At 44.3% G+C, this 17,417-nt stretch overlaps 1 protein-coding gene across 1 annotated transcript in view; it reads left to right on the top strand.

Moving 5' to 3' along the window:
- The window catches only part of NRK (Nik related kinase), a 138,309-nt gene that overhangs the window by 75,935 nt on the left and 44,957 nt on the right, over positions 1-17,417 (top strand). Inside the window, exons 15-19 of the mRNA XM_084813733.1 lie at positions 506-658; positions 8,029-8,160; positions 9,551-9,618; positions 12,614-12,732; positions 16,840-16,913. Of these exons, the coding sequence (XP_084669859.1) occupies positions 506-658; positions 8,029-8,160; positions 9,551-9,618; positions 12,614-12,732; positions 16,840-16,913 (546 nt within the window). The remainder of the gene's footprint in view (positions 1-505; positions 659-8,028; positions 8,161-9,550; positions 9,619-12,613; positions 12,733-16,839; positions 16,914-17,417) is intronic.

The raw sequence follows: 17,417 nt of genomic DNA, 5'->3' as shown, positions 1-17,417 counted from the left end.
CTGTGAAAGATCTAGCTGCAATATCAATACCAGTAGTAAGTAAATGTATTTCTTTGGCCAAAAGCCAGAACAGCAGTACTGAACTATCAATATAAAATAAAATCCAGAAGGAGCAGGACTTGTATAGGTACACCATAGATGGATTTCGTTGAACCACAGTTCATGGCAAAACCCATCATTTGATAAGTGGATACAGAATGTCAAAACGTATACAGTCATTGATCATTAGAACAATCTACAACAGAGAGCGGAGGAAGCTTTGGCAAACACAATCTGCTGTGAAGGCATATAAAGCCACATTTTCATTTATGTGTATTGTTGGATGGCAGAAATTCACTTTTGTTGATTTAACTAAAACAAAACAATGGCAAGAAACCACTGTAGATCACTGTATCATCTCCTTATAAACAGAGCAACTCAAAGAAGAGTGGGGTAAATCAACAGCCGCCCCACAACCCCACTATCGAAACTTGCTATGTGTCTGTGCCTGCTGGTTTGTTTCCAGATGGAGAACGAGCGCAAGAAGAGCGATGGCGTCCAAACTGATCTCAGCTGGGCAGCCATTCTCGGGCATGAATCCACCTCGCATGGTAGACTGGGTTCTGGCAGTAGCTCCAGTCCATGTACACCAGCTTTGCAAAGAGCAGTGATGGCTCAGGTAGGATATTCTCTTCATTCCTTTGATCAGAAAAGTCTCTGCGATGATTCAGGCATAATGCCGAACGATGTTGGTTTGTTGTGATGCCCAGACCAACATCATCCAAAGAAACCATTGTTTGTGAGTTGCCACCAAACAAGGATCTCAATCCAGGATGTTTGCGAGCCTCAGAATGGGCAAACCAAGGTTTTGAGTTGCATCCTCACCAACGCAACTGTGGTTTTGGCTCAGAGGGGCAGACAACGCATGGCCCTCCAGATATTTTGACCTAAACCCCCCATGTTCCCTCACCAGTGACTATGCCGACTAGGGCTGATGGGCATTGTAGATCAGAAAATCTGGAGGGACACAAATTGCCCATCCCTGGTTTAGATGTTGAAATGTCTTTGGAGACTGCTGGTTGGGCATAGCATATAAGGTTCTCAAGGAAGGGGGAGAAAGAGGGAAACCATACAAATTATGGCTTGCTTGTATATCTGGAACACAAAGGGAAATTTGGAGTCTAAACTATTCAGGTCACATGGCCTTGTTTAAAAAGCATTAAGTGCAATCCAGCCCAAATGGAACACTTTAAAAATGGTGTTGATGTCAGTGGGAGAGCTAAGCACAGAGAAGTCTCTGTGGAACTGGTTCCATGAAGGAAGATAGTGTTTGAAAACCTCTGCTCTGGTATTCCAAATCCTTGCAAACTTTGATCAGTCTCCGAAGGGAGGAATCATAGCTCAGTGGAAAAGCAGGTGTCAGAAGGGGCCAGGTTCAGTCCCTGGCATCTCCAGTTCAAAGGATCTCAAGTTGCAAGTGATAGGAAACGCTTCTCCCTGCCAGAGACCCTGGACATATCTGGTCTAGATGGACAAGTAGTTTGACCTGATATAAGGCAGATTCCTATGTTTCTTTCCTTGAAACCCCAAAAATGTTTCAATTTTTATATATATATATATATATATATATATATATATATAATTTTCTTTCCTGCTGAGAAATTTACCCCCTCCTCCAAACTTATACTTAATTTTTAAAGCTTGTTTTGTATAGGGCAATCCAGTGTTTTCATCCCTTGCATTTTCTGTGTTCCAGAGAAGGAATGTGAATAATAGGAAATAGAAAGTAAATCATATTTCCAAATATAAAGTTATGCTGTCCTGTAATTGCAGTCAGATTCTGTGGTTTTCAAGTCAATGACAAACTTTCTTTCTTTCTTTCTTTCTTTCTTTCTTTCTTTCTTTCTTTCTTCTCTGTCTCTCCTTTTATGGCCAAGAACCAGCCAGAACAGAGAAGTAAAAGGCTGGATTGGACTGTGACAATCAAGTGTTTGTTGACACTGCCATTTCCTGCTGAATGATAAGTCTAGATGCAATGCAGGCATAGCAGGGTCTGCTTATATAACTGTTATTTGCAGCGACAGTAATGCCTGCCTGACTGGAGTAGTTCTGCAATATTATTTTTGCATGTTTCTCAAAAAGCTTTGGAACCCACTACAGGCTCTTGTATTTCCATTGGAAATATTTTATTGTGCATACTTCACGTGGCACCATAAATGTATCATGTGTTTGCAGCAAGGAGGAAAACAGCTTCTCTCTCCCAGAGGGCCATGCTCCAGCAGTCACTGCAAGGAAGTGTCCCTCTTGTCAACTTGGGCTGTTGCTTCTCTGGGTCAGACCCAGCTTCTATTGAAGGTGGAGCTGAGGCAGAGACATTCTACACCCAACAAGGAGCAGAGAATCTTGGTTGCTCTTCCATTTGATCTCCCCTCCATATGTTAGGCTGTTTGTCTACCACTTGCTTCCATAGCAATGGGCTTCCCTCTTTCACAGTCATATGTGAGCCTTGGAGACTAGGCAACTATTTACTTTGTCACTGGACAGAGGAGGGACAGCAAGAACTTTAAGCCAACTAGCAGAAGCAATACCAACCTTAGGGCCCCTCTGTCCTTAATCCAGGATTTGTTTTGTATAGAGTAGAGCTTTGTATAGAGTAGAGTTTTCTACTGAGAACTTCTGCCTCAAATTTGGGATACAGGGGTGGAACTGAAAGGGGGCCAAAATTTTCCTTCAGATTTCAGACGTGGAGAGTTTGCAGGCCCAAGAAGATTAAATACTCACCACTTTTGCAGGGAGAGGAATTCTGAAGGCTGCCAGCAACCATAATTTCATACACACACACACACACACACACACACACACACACACACACAGAGTGCTATGTGAAGATGTAGCATTGCTCAGATGGGAGCTTTTGGGTGAGAAATGCTGGTTGCTAGTGGAGGCCACCATTTTCCCCCAGAAGCCCCTCTCATAGCGATACTACATCATCACGATAATTCATCATCCCAGTGCATCACTCCAGGGGCTTTGAACAGTGGGGTGGAAATGACAGCTGCCAGCTGGTGGAACCTCTCTCCTAACAAGAGCATTGAATTTCACTTGCCATCTCTCGATTTGCCAAAATGGCCACCCTGTTTTAAACCGGCCACAAATGGTGTCCATTTTGGCTCAGCCCTAGTTTTGTAGCTGGTGAAATTGCCTCTGGCTGGCTGCTTCCTGGGCTGTTCCCAGTTGCCACTCAACTTGTCCACACTGCCTGCCAATGCAATTATTGGCAGTGCTGACGTTCAAGCACACAAGTAACTCGTTCCTTTAGAACAGCGGCTTACGGTTCGGAGTATCTTTTAAGTATTTTGCCGAGTCAGGCTCTGAGAAAATGATAGGCAGGCGACACCTTGATAACAGGCCTGATAAAGCCCACCCTCACATACCAAGGCTAGCTGCTTTTGAGAACAGCTTGACGCTACCAACTGGTCTGGTATAAATAAATACTATCATTAGTTGCAATCATATTGGACAAAAAGGAGGAAAACAAGACTTTTAAGTACCATATTATTAGATGCTGTACCTGCTGAAAAAGCTGTTTCATGAAAAAGCTGAAATGTTTGCCAAGAAGTGAGAGAAAGCAGCCAAGCGCTGTGCTATATGAAATGGGCCAAAGCAGAAGTTTCCAGGAAAATATTCTTCCCCTAGAGTTGCAACAAGTACAGAGAAGATGGGGGTTCACATTGCCTCCCACTACCACCACCACACATTTCCTCAAACAGTGGTCAAGGAGCATCTTGAAGGAACCAATGGCTAGTATCCAATCATAGTCCTAAATAGAATAGACCCAATGTGAAATGAATGAGACTTACATTAGTCATGACTAACAAGTAGGGATGCTGGAGAAATTCGAGATGGACTAAAATGAGCTTGGGTTTCTAAGAATCTGACCTGTGGAATCTGCTGGGGAGCGACCCCCTCAGGCTGCGCGGAGTCTGTGGACTTTTGGATTTTTTTTTACTTTTCCGAAATTTATGCATATTTATTCATAAGAAAATACACACGTTTCTGCTGACAAAAGTTGGATGGAATGGGAGACAATATGCTAAATGTTACATACTAAGATAAATTATGTAAATTAGTTGCAAACCCTTTTTACATCATTATTTGCGTATTTTTCCGCATGACAAAAAAAATCGCATCCATCTGTGAGCGGACAATGGAACAAAAGGCACCTGACAATCTGCGAAACACAGACAGAGCAGATTTTATACAGTCCATACATCCCTGCTAACAAGTCTCATGCCTTTCAATGGGTCTGCTCTACATAGGACTAACATTGGATACTACCCATAGTTCCCATGAATAAGACTTCTGATATTGACAACTAGAGCCAGGATCAGCACCTGACATCTTAGGCATTGCCAGGGTCCTATACCCTAGCAAAGCCCAGTGCTGACACCTGTCCATGAGACCCCATTAAAAAAAAATCTAAGCTGGCCTTCTGAGTGGTGCTGGATGGCCAAATCTAGCTGCCATGTTAATTTCCCACAATGCCCTGATGTAGCTTCATTCCAGAGCATTGTGGGAATTTAAAATGCAGCTAGATTCAGCTGCACCCTTGCTTGCCACCATCAGGTGAGCCTAAGAGGGGGCCACAAACAGAGGGGGGGTGCACAAGAGCTCACTTTGCCCAAAGGCTTGTTGAAACTGGAGCCAACCCTGTTCAGTCCAGCAAGCTTTAAGAGAAAGAATAATTGACCAAGAGCATAATCGTGTGCATGTTTACTTGGAAATTGACCCTGCTGTGTTAAATAGGACTTACTCCCTAGCAACTACGTTTAGCCTAAAGCTTTAGTTGATGGGGCCAATTTTAAAGGATAAATTTTGTAAAAAAATAATAATATCTACATTCTTTCTTCATCATTGGTCAGCAGCTGCTTCAAGAGCACACACAGAAGCTTTTTTCATGGTGCACATCAGCAGGCTAATGATATTTTAGGGAGCTGATCATAAATATGCTAATTCAGAAGGCAGTCCTACCAAGACCAATGAGATACAGGGTTGAAGTACATATTAGATGTAGTTCTGTGATTCTTTGCCAGCTGGGGGTGCGGGGGATTTTTTATTCTGTGTTTTTAATATAATGCAGCTACTGAAGCTGTAATTTGAAGCAGGAAGACTGGCTCAGTGGGAGAAGGGCTTCTTGACCCTTCTGATTGATATTGAAATGAATATTCAAATCTTTTTCCCCAGCAGGGGTAAATGCAGCCAGGGAGTGGAGACGATGTTCAGCAGATGCATGAAGGGAGAGAGTTAAGGGGACTCTCTTCCACCCTGCCAATCTTTCAATTCAAATCACGGCCTCCATGGGCTGTTTTGTAGGTATGTTAGCTATAAGAACATAAGAGCCCTGCTGGATCAGACCAAACGTCCATCCAGATCAGACCAAGCGTCCAATTCATCACACATTCTGTTCATACAGTGGGCAACCACCTGTTGACTGGGAACCCATAAGCAGGATGTGAGTGGAACAGCGCCCTCCTGCAATTCAGACTTTGGCTGAATTGCTCTTTCCCTCACAGCTGGGAGTAGGATTTCAAAATGTTTGGAAGGGACCCATGTTAATTCATTCATTCCTTTCTTACATTTTAGGATCCGTACTTCTCAGAGAATTTCAACACAAATCTCTTATTTTTAAAAACTCTCAGGCAGACCTGCCCCTATTCAGTAGGAATAGTCTCAGTTTTCTTGACAATAAAATGGAAGAATCATGTCCTGCCAATCCCAGTAGTAGTTTGAGGACCAGACTGAGTAATTCCTCTGCAAGGAGACTGCTAGCTGAGATGGGCCTGGGCGCCCAGTCCCCAGCAACTGGTGTACACAATCATACTGCCTCTGATAATGTAGGTAGCATATAGCCATCAGGACTAGCAGCCATTGATATCCTTCTCCATGAATTTGTCTAATCCCCTTTTAAAGCTGTCCAAAGTGGAGGCCATCACTACATCTTGTGGAAGTGAATTCCATAATTTAACTATGCACTGTGTGAAGAAGCACTTCCTTTTATCTGTACTGCATCTCCCACCAATCAGGTTCACGGGATGACCCCGAGTTCTAGTATTATGAGAGAGGGAGAAAAATGTCTCCATCTCCACATTCTCCACCCCATGCATAATTTTGTGCACCTCTATCATGTCTTCCCTTCTTCACCTTTTCACCAAGCTAAACAATCCCAGCTGTTGTAACCTTCCCTCATAGGAGAGTTGCTCCAGCCCCTTGATCATTTTTTTAGTAGACACATAAATATGTGACAAGTCCTCCCCAACAAATATCATGGAACTACTTGTAATGTGTAGTTCCGCTTTCACTTCCCTATAAACATCTAGCCGTACAACCTGATCCTGTGCCTGTTTCCTCAAAAATAATTCCCTTTTGAATCCAGGAGGACTTACTCCTAGTTAAATGTGTGTAAAGTTTAAGCGTGCTAGGTTAAGCGTGCAGCCTTACAAATATAGAGTCCCCTAGCTACCTTGTTTGTTTTAAAATTGGTTGAACTGCATGATTCCTTGCAAGGTTATCTTGGAAGGGTAGAGACAGACACTGCAGAATGAAATTGAAATACCTTAAGTTTGCTTAAGATTTTGGCTTGAGCAGTATTATTTGCACAGTTTAAAAAAGAGAGGGAGAGAGAGAGAGAACAGATGGACTTCTTTGAAGTGTCATCATAATTCATTTCAACCCTTTTTATCCCTGCAAAATCTGCCTGGGTCTCGTTAAGAGCTAGAGGGGATGAAAGGGCCTAATTTTTTTATTTTATTTTTTTGCATTTGAAAGAGCATACTTGGAGCACGTCAGTCATCTGCGTGTTGTGACCCTACATCAGTTCTGACTCAGAGGAGGGAAATGTCTGCTAATGAATAAAGAATACCGCTTTTGAGAGCTCCGTTCCTTCTCAGCGTGTGAGATCTGACAGAACAGCAGAACAAGATGGCATAGCTGCAGGCATTCCTCTCCTATTTCTTCCAGGGCCATATCAGGCTATAGGAACTATATAAGCCCCATGAATCAGACTCAGTATTAGTGGCGAGTAGCAAAGGGACAGCGAGATAGTCGTGGGTGCCTAGGGAGGACTGAAGCTATGGGAAGGGGGCTTCAAGGGTTCAAATCTTGATCATAGTGGACTACTTGCATCCCTCTTGGACCACCCCTTCTTGTTCCTCCCCTTTGAGTGTTGCCATATCTTTGAGTGCTTTGAGTGTTGCCATATCTTTGAGTGCTTTGAGTGTTGCCATATCTGTCACAGACTTGGGCATCAACCCAGGAGACTGAACAGGCGGGCACACAGGTCACCTAGTCACAGTCTTCCACAGTATGGTGAGAAGAACTGTATTTCTATTTAAATGATGGTCATCATTTCTGCATTTCCATCTATACATATGAATTAACATATGCAGATGCTGCACAAATCACTGTCTTCTTTTTTGGTGATGCATTTCCTCTTTTGTGGCCATCCTACTGCCATATATGTTGGTGGTACTACTGCTGCTACTGTTGCTAATAAGAGCAATTAATAATAAACTTCATGTATGTTTTCTTTGCTTGAAGAATGAAAACCTACGGACTAGTCGAGATATGTATCATAGCAGTTCATTGTCCGACGACGTAGCTGTAACAGCACTAAGTCCTGGTCAGGTTGATGTCTTCTAAAATATGAGCAATTAAAAATAAACTTGATGTATGTTTTCTTTGCTTGAAGAATGAAAACCTACGGACCAGTCGAGATATGTATCATAGCAGTTAATTGTCTGACAACGTAGCTGTAACACCACTAAGTCCTGGTCAGGATGATGTCTTCTACAATATGAGCAATTAATAATAAACTTGTTGTATGTTTTCTTTGCTTGAAGAATGAAAACCTACAGACCAGTCGAGATATGTATCATAGCAGTTCATTGTCCGACAACGTAGCTGTAACACCACTAAGTCCTGGTCAGGATGATGTCTTCTACAATATGAGCAATTAATAATAAACTTGATGTATGTTTTCTTTGCTTAAAGAATGAAAACCTACGGACCAGTCGAGATATGTATCATAGCAGTTCATTGTCTGATGTAGCTGTAACACCACTAAGCCCTGGTCAGGATGACGTCTTCTGGAATATATGTCAGAATGAAGAGCAACCTCCCAAGGTATTGGAAGAGTCTCTGTGGCAAATGGATTTTTATGGGGGAAGGGATGATATAAACCAGCATTGTGCATATGTTGTGTTCTTTAAAAGTATCAGAGGTCTGCTCCCAAGTAAACCAAGTTCTGCAAATATGAAGAGAAAGTAGGGTTGTGCTGTAATTCGATTTCCAAAAACAAAGAATAGATCTAGTGGATGTCAACAGAGCTGCATCACCAACAATTATAAAGTACAGCACATAGTTAAATTATGGAATTCGCTACCACAAGACGTAGTGATGGCCACCAATTTGGGTGGCTTTAAAAGGGGGGTGGACAAATTCCTGGAGGAGAAGGCTATCAGTGGCTACTAGTCTGATGGCTGTTCGCTACTTCCAGTACCAGAGGCAGTATGTCTATGTGCACCAGTTGCTGGGGAACATGGGCAGGAGGATGCTGTTGCACTCATGTCCTGCTTGTGGGTTTCCTGTCAGCTGCTGGTTGGCCACAGTGTGAACAGAATGCTGGACTGAATGGACCCTTGGTCTGATCCAGCATAGCTTCTCTTATGTTCTTAGAGTTCTAAAACCCATGTAGATGATGAAACTTTGATGAAATGTGCCTGGATTTGCTTATACTTTGTAATTTTTTATTTGTGCACTAGCCATGGGGAGGGACAAGGACTCTGAAGTCTCACTCGCTTGCTGCCCACTGGAAGCCCCTATGCTTTCTTGAGATTTCACCAAGTATTGTCCATGTATGTTCCAGCTTGTCACTGCAGTCTTGAAGACAAAATACTTCCTTTTAAAAAGAAAAGAAAGCTAAAATTCCCAGGACTCTGAATTCTGAGCACATCACCAAATGCTGCTCTTGTGTGACATAATTACAGCATACAACAGAGCAGAGAAACTCCCATGAAATCAGTTTTATACTTGTTGGCAAGGCAGCTCTGTTGACATCCACTGGATCTCTTCTGTTTCTTTGGAAACTAAATTACAGCACAAGTCTGTGCATATTTACTTGGAAGTGAGTCCCATTATGTTCAGTTGGCCTACTCCCTAGTAAATGTGTTTAGAAATACACTCTTAAGCTGTGATCCTATGCACATTTATCTTTGAGCAAGCCTCACTGAATACAAGATGGCATCTGAATAAACACTCATAGGATTGTACTGTGCATTTCTTAACTCTGTCCATGTATTAGTTGGTTTTATGGACCAAACATGCTGAAATAATAGCAGTTGTTTAGTATATCAGTAACGTGCTTGTATAAATTGGTTCTATTTTTAATATTCTATGTATATCCTATCTCTTGAGGGGTTTGGGTGGGCTATACAGTATTGTAAGTTTAGTTGGTGCTTCTTTTGTGTCTGTGTTTAAAAGTAGTCAGCAGAAGCTCTTGCTTTATGTCTTTAAGGTTCCTCAAAGAACAACCTCAAAATTCTATACCAGGGATCATCTCGGCCATCAGAGTTACCCTTCAAGGTAAGTTCCTTGGTGGTTCCTCCTTAAACTAGCATAGATACATGTCTAGGCAGCAGGGCTGGGGAACCTGTGGCTCTCCAGATGTTGGACCACAACTTTCATCATTCCTGACCATTGTCCATGCTGGCTGAGGCAAATGGGAGTTCGGGTCCAACATCTTCTGGAAGGCCATCTCTCCATCCTTCCTAGACAGGGTCAGTGTGGTATAGAGGACAGATGGTTGTCCTTCTTGGATAGAGGACACCTCCGTTCAAATCTCTGCTGTGCTATGGAGTTCACCTAGGCCAGCCAAGATCCTTCATCCTATCCTACCCTGAAAGGTTGTTGTGAGGATTAAATAAGATCAGAGCTCATGTACACAACCCTGCGTCCCTGGGAGGAAGAATGGGATTTACATAGAATAATGTCAATATTTCTGCCAAAAGAGAAAACTGAAGCGAGCTCGTTAAATCAAAGCCATGATTTCTGTAAGTCATCTTGCATCTTCCTCAATCCCTGGATACATCATGCTTTTAATTCAAAGTTGTATTTGGGACAGTGGAGGCTGGTGGCTCCTATTTGGTGGGGCTATGAATCCATTATGGGTTTCAATCAGAACTAGCCAGACCTCTAAAGGAGCTATCCGAGGTGCTCAACCTATTTTGCAGATAGGGTTTGGAACCTTGAATAGCTCCTTCAGAGTTCTGGCTGGTTCTGGCTTAAACCCAGAATGGATTTATAGCCCCCCCCCCCTCAAAAAAAAATCGGAGCCACCACCTCCCACTGATTTGGGTGTAACTACAGGCTGATTCACACAGTATATTCACCACAGGTTTTTACAGAAGAAGAATATCAAAATAGAGGGGGGGGGGACTTCACAACAAGCCAATCTAATCTGCAGGTCTGAACCTTAGCATGGCAAACAAGTTACACAGCTTGATTCCTAATGAACTCTGGCTTAAATTAACATCTTCTGCAACTCCAGATTGACTCTCTGCTGATGTGAATCCACCTCCAGGTTTGAAGCAAACCAAGGAGCTATTACCTTGGACATGTAATGGTTGGTTAAACAGCACTAAAGTTTGTTTCCAATCCTCCTGTCTTGACAGCTCCACCCTTCGCTTGTGGGCTAACTTTGTGCCTGTGGGAGAACCTTCTTGTTAGCAGGCAGAACAGTAAAAAAAAAGAAGAAGAAGAAGAAGAAGAACCCATCAGGGTTGCCTGGGGATCAGGAAGGCTGTCTCTGCACATTGATACAATTACTTTAATATCCCACCTTTCCTCTAAGGAGCTCTCAAGATGGCACACAGGGGCAGGTGAGGCTGAGCAACAGAGGCTCACACAACACACTAACCCACACTCAGTGGTTGAGTGTGAATTGTTATTAAACAGTGGTTGTTGCTGAACCGTGGGTTATCGTGTTGTCTGAAAGCAGTGCATTTTCACAGGGCAGCTTGTTAACCATGCAGTGTGGCTTGTTAACCACCCTGAACAACCCAACAACAAACTGTGGGTTCTCAAGGTGGCTTGTTCGAGAAAAATAAGCCACACTGCATGGTTAACAAGCCACTCTGCAGAAAACACACTGCATTCAGACAACTTGATGATCCATAGTGCGACAGCAGTCCACCGTTCAACAACAACCCACACTCAACCACTGAGTGTGGGCTAGCATGTTGTGTGAACCCAGCCAGAGACTAGCCCAAAGTTAAGTGAGCTTCTTGGATGAGCAGGGATTTGAACCTGGGTCCCGTCTGGAACTCCAACCATTATGCCACCCTCTGGATTGATGCAGCTCTGGTGCCACGGGGTCTGGTTCATTTCAGTGGCACTCGTGGAATTGTTCGATGATAGACAAGCACTCCCAGGCGCAAGTCAGATTGGCTCAGAATAAGGTAACAACTGGGAATTAGTTCGGCATTTCCGAGCCAATCTGATCTGATTTCTGAGCCTATCCCACCCAGTCAGCCCCTAATAATCCTTAAAAAAAAAAAAACACTAATTGCCCTAAAGAAACCACTGCTCCCCTCTATTGCATGCCACCCACTTACCCAGGTGCTTCTGTTGCTCCAGAAGTGGAGGTGACAAGTGGGAGGAAAATAAAATGGAGAGGATTTTGAGGACAACCAGTGAGTGGAATTGGGGGGCCTGGGTGGTGGGAGGGAAGATGTGGAATTCTTTTCCAGCTCAGATTTTAATCCAAGCCAGAGAAGAATTTGAGGGTCATAGCACTCACCTAGTGTTTGTTTGTTTTATTGATTATTTATTTATTTATTACATTTCTAAACTGCCCAATAGCCGAAGCTCTCTCAGCAGTTCACAACCATTAAAACCACAAAATACAACATGATAAAACATAATATAAAAGTTTTAAACTACAGTAGAAATTCAACATGACAAATTTCTTAAAAAGCAAATAAAAACTAGCAGCAGTGCAAAGATTTCAAATACAATAACACATTTAAAAACAACAGAAACTGAAAGACTAAAATGCCTAGGGAAATAAGAAGCTCTTCACCTGGCACTGAAAAGAGCACAATGTAGGTGCCAGGCAAGCCTCACTGGGGAGCTTATTCCACAACCGGGGTGCCACAGGAGAAAAGGCCCTCTTCTTAGTAGCCATCCACCTCACTTCATTTGGTGGGGGTTCCTGGAAAAGGACCTCTGAAGATAATCTTAGGGTCTGGGCAGGTATATATGGGAGGGGATGATTCTTCAGGTAACCTGGTAAGCCCCTAAGAGTTGCATTTACAAGCTGGGAGAAATGAGTCTCAGCAACATCTCTAGTATTGTTGCGTATTAAAAATGCCAATGCCAGATTTCCTATCCATTCCAGGACTGCTAGGTTTTCCCATCTAGAGACAGAATAATAACTCCCCAGGGGTATTGAGAACCTCGGTTGTGCTGTTTGTAAAAGTGGCTTTCAGACCCTGGAACAGAATGTGCAGCAGGAGTCCACGATATTCTCCTCTTCTGGGCTTAGTATTTTCTTTCTCTCTGTCTTTGTTCTTTACAGCACACAGCAGATATCCCTGGAGGGACACGCGATGAAAACCAATAGCAGCTGCAACAGCTCCAGCGGCAACAGGCAAAGGGAGCCGCCAGCGCCTCATCAGAACAACCGATCAACTTCAGGTAATGCTCAGGTCGTCCTTTTAACTGTCCACACAAACTATTATTGTGCAGCGTTTCCATTCCCAGGGAATGAGGTGGGGAAGCAAGCTCTGGAATGGCAAAGCTGTTCCATTAATTATACAGTTTTGGCTAAAGGGGTCTATTTTGTTGATGCAATTTTAACTGTGTGTATGTGTTGTGTGTGTGTGTGTGTGTGTGTGTGTGTGTTTAAAATTAGTTCCAGATATTGTATTGCAAACCTCAGTCTAAAGTGGGAACTTCCTCTCTTTGGGTGTGGTTAAGTGCCTGAGATGTTTTTACCTGCCTTGGGGAATGATCACATGAAATACCCACGGCTGGCAGTCAGAGTAGCCGCTGAGAAGCCGTAGAAGCAGGAGGGGGAGGTCTGACAAAGCCTTGGGTGCTGTTAGGGATGTCCAAGGAGTCCATCCAGGGGATGAAGCTCACCGATCTTTTGTCAGTTCGCCCCCCCAGACGTCGGCTCGCTTACCCACGAGCTGGCCCAATTCAATCTACATGGAGTTGGGCCAGCTGGTTTCTTTCTTTCTTTCTTTCTTTCTTTCTTTCTTTCTTTCTTTCTTTCTTTGTAAATTGAAAATTGCACAAATTGCATGTGAAATTTGTATAGTTGGCACAAATTCTGGTCACAATTTGCACAAATTACATAAATTATAGCAATTGTGGCAGTGACTTGCGCAAATTGTGCCTGCAGTTTGCACAACTTCCTATGTACAAGGAAAAAAACCAGAAATGTTCCCAGATTTCAGCGGGGGGTGGGGAAAGTGGCCTAGCTCACGAATGCAAACCGGGCAGGCAGCGGGAATCCGTCGGGCCCCAAAAGGGCCGAATTTGGAAACAACAGGCTGTCAAGGGCTCCTTGGAGGCCTCTCTCAGTCTAATCCAGTAGCCAAGTCCAGACACAGACAAAGGGATTCCTTTCAAAGCTTTATTCTTCTTTTACAACTTAATAACTATACCGTTTGCAACTAGATTTGAGCAGCACAGTACCTATGCCCTAAGTTGGAACAGTTGGTCCCTGTTTGAAAGGGAATTACTGGCAGACCCCTGAACTTAAGGACTAGGGAGAGTCCCTCCCCTTTTCCCTTGGATCTTCTGGGCGCAGCCGTTGTTTGTGCGCCAACCGGGCACTACACCTCCTTTCTGCACCCTCCATCTGGCGCCGCTCTCTGCGTCGGCTTCACGCATCCACCAAGTCTGCTATCTGTGCTTGGTCACTCCCAGGACTGCTAACTAAACTAGGAATGCTGGTGGGAGGAATCTCTGTCAGCTGTTGGCCCTGGGAAAGAGGAGCGCGCTCTTCCTCAGAATCAGAACTACTCTGGGATTCTATGGCCTCAGTGTCCACCCTGACATCGGCATCCGTAATGGTTGTTTGCACGGAAAGGGTAAAAACAGCTCTTTGCCCATGTTTCAGTTCACATGGGAGTGAGTCAGTGGGCAGGGTGGTATAGCCAATGTGGTATAGTGGTGACAGCAGAAGTACGGAACCCACGGCCCACAGGCCACATTTTGCTCACCAAGTTTCCTCACCTGGCCCGCAGAAGCTCCTCCTCAAAGCCCTGCTGTCTCCCGAAGAGGCTCCATGCACCCCTTGCCTTTCCCATTGGGCTGAAGTAGCAGTTGCTGTGGGAACAGGTCCTTGATTGCCACTTCAGCAGCAGCAAAGAAAGAGTTGCTCTGCCTGTGTGTGGGAATGGGTGCATGTGATGTGGGTGTGGGTGTGTCCAAGCAAGCCTGTTGGGAGTGCATGCCAGCAGTGGGGGTTTTCTTGCCCACTTTGGGCTGCAGTCCGGGCCACTGGTGTGATGCCGCCCACAACATGGCCCTCATGCAGATCAAGGTCCTTCACCCCTGAATTAGAGTGTCAGACCAAAACTGGGGAGATCGAGGTTCAGTAACCATGAAGCTCACTGGGTGTCAGGAATGATTCTGAGCGTGTGGAGATAGTTAGCAGCTCAGACTCAGAATGAGAACAGCCAGAACTGGGGGAGGCTCCCTCCCTAGTGAGCTCAGATATGGCAAGGCCTTCTTCTCAAGACCTTGGCAAACAGATGGCTCAGCCTGAAGGGGCCCCCCTCCTCCTCCATGAGAACCCAGGTCTCGCTGGAGGAGGAGAGTGCGGGGCGTGACTTGAGGGATGCTAGGGTCCATTGCAGAGCGAAGCAGGAAAAGTTAGAGGCGGAGCGCAGATGTTCCACCTGGTTGGCTATGCGTAACAGCCTACATAGGAGGGCACAACTGTAAGAGAGGAGCATCCCCCCCCCCAAGTTATTCTGGCTGGCAAGTTCTTGTTTCAAACTGCCGGCAACGTCAGATTCCCACTTGGCTCCTCTATTGATATTCATGATTGTGTGGCTTTGCTGTTTTCCTTTGTAGCCTGAGAGCCTCCAAGGATTTGCATTTGTAAAGAACCTGGTCATTAACTAATAAAGTGGTGAGCCTGAAGCCTGGTATCCTGGAGTGTGTGATTGTGAAGGGAGAGGACCAAGGGACCTGACACTGGGTGACCTTGGGATGGTACCCTCTCTTAGACGAACCTACCTCAAGGGAAGTTGGAGGAATCCATTTAGGTGTCAGGAATGCCCCTGTTGCCTTCTGAATCCTCCAATAGCCAGAATCAACACTCAGACAAAAGGGCTGCTTTCCAAGGCTTTAATTCCATTCAGCCTAATGAAGCTTACAGATGTTAATTGCCTGAGACCCAGGGGAAATACAAAGGAACAGCCTAGTAGGGGTTTCTAAGAGTGAGGACGTCAGTTGATCTCCATTTGGGGAAAAGCACGGCAATTCTCTGAACTTAAGGAATAGGAGGGGGAAGTCTCCCCCTCCCCCGTAGGGCCTTGGGGTGCAGCTGTTGACATCAAGCCAATCGAGTTGAGCGCCTAAGCTTGGCTCCCGCAACCTCTCGCTTGTGCCTGTGCCAGCACCTCGTGTCTAAAAGCTCAAGTTGTCCCTCCCTTTCCATGCCAGGGTCAGTGTCGCTCTCAGGCATGTGAGCGGGGGGGGGGGCTCCCCTCCAGCTGCGCCTCTGAAATCTGAGAGAGCTCCTCTCCCACGGATTGTATCTCCTCCTCAGAATCAGAGCTGCTTTGGGACTCTAAGGGCTCAGATCCAGCCCTGACACTAGGGGCTGGAGCTCGCCAAGCTTTCATCAGCTCAGCCCCCTGCCCCTGGACTTCAGCTCATTTCCCCATGAGCTGTCCTGACTCAGTCTCCATTAAGTCAGCCCAGTTCACTGGTTTTCCTTTTTTAAATTTGCGCAAAAAGAAATGTCCACAAATTGTGCCATAATTTCCATAATTTGCAGAAATTGCAGGTGAAATGTGTGCACATTACTCAAATTGCAGCAGAAATTTGTGCAAATTTCTTTTCATGGAATTTTTTTAAAAAATGGAAAAGTTCCTGGATTTCAGGAAAAACCGCATAGCTCGGCCCACAAATGCGAACCAAGTCAGGTGCTCAGCGGGAGTCTGTCGAGCCCAAAAATGGCTGGATTTCACAGCGAGGGATATCCCTAGGTAGGGTTGTTGTGAGGATAAAACGGGGGTGGGGGGGAGAACAATGTGCACTTTCTTGAGCACTTTGGAAGAAAGGTGGTATATAAATGCATTAATCGAAGAAATTGATAAATAGTGTTGCCCTCCTTTCAAAGCTTGCTGAAGTTGTTTGTTTAAAAAAATGCTGCCCCGTATTTCCACTATAAAAAGTCTCCAAGACGGCTTACAGTAACAAAATCCTAAACCCAGCCGAGTCCTAAAATATGGCAGCAGTACCAGTTTATAAAACCCAAACATTCAAGACAAAAAAAAAAAATCCATGAAAGGCAATGGTGTTATTTACAAGTTTGGGTAAACAGGACAATAGTGAATTTAAATATGGAAACACAGTACACTCTGATCTGGAAGAACATTATTATTTATTTATTGTTTATTGATTATAGAACTTTCTATCCTGAGCTTCAGGCAAATTCCCAGGGCTGTCTATGCATGCATTGAGACTGGGTGCTCTTATTCATTTGATTGAATGACTGACTGACTGACTGACTGACTAATGTACCTCTAAAAATGTTCTTTCTGGGACATGCAGGATTGTCCAGGCTAGACAGCCACCACCAGTCTTCTAAGAAACCAGAAAATACGTCTCATCCATGCCATTTTTCAGTAGGTTTTATTTTACTGTGTATTCTCAGTTCTTGTAGTTCTCTTCCTCCTTCTCCTCATTCTTCTTCTCATTCTTCTCCTTCTCCTTATCTGTCTTCTTCTCTTCCTCCTTTTCCTCCTCCTCCTCATTATTATTATTAGTATTAGCATAAGTAGTAGTAGTATTACACCTATCACCTGATTTAAAAAAATCTTAATTGATTTATCATATGAGTTTTAGTCCATTAATAGATTATTCTATCAGTTTACCTTTGTGTATGGATAGAAACCAATGGGTCAGAAGTAAGAAGAATGCTACCTTTGTTTTTAGGTGATGCACCTGCAGGCCAGTCTTTTGAATATTCCAAGATTTAGATCAGGGGTGGGCAGCATAGCCAATGAGGAGGGATACTGGGACTTGTAGGCCAAAACATTTGGAGGGCCACACATTCCCCACCCCTGGTTTATGTGACGTTTGCTATGGGTTCTTGTATGCACAAAGGCTACCAAGCAGGCTCTTCTCTT

This window comes from Heloderma suspectum, chromosome 9 (assembly GCF_057233095.1).
Source record: "Heloderma suspectum isolate Gila_16-S chromosome 9, 16-S_ref, whole genome shotgun sequence".
In the NCBI taxonomy this organism is placed as follows: domain Eukaryota; kingdom Metazoa; phylum Chordata; class Lepidosauria; order Squamata; family Helodermatidae; genus Heloderma; species Heloderma suspectum.
Note: the sequence above shows the minus strand (reverse complement) of the source record. Positions and strands in the feature narration are given on the sequence as shown.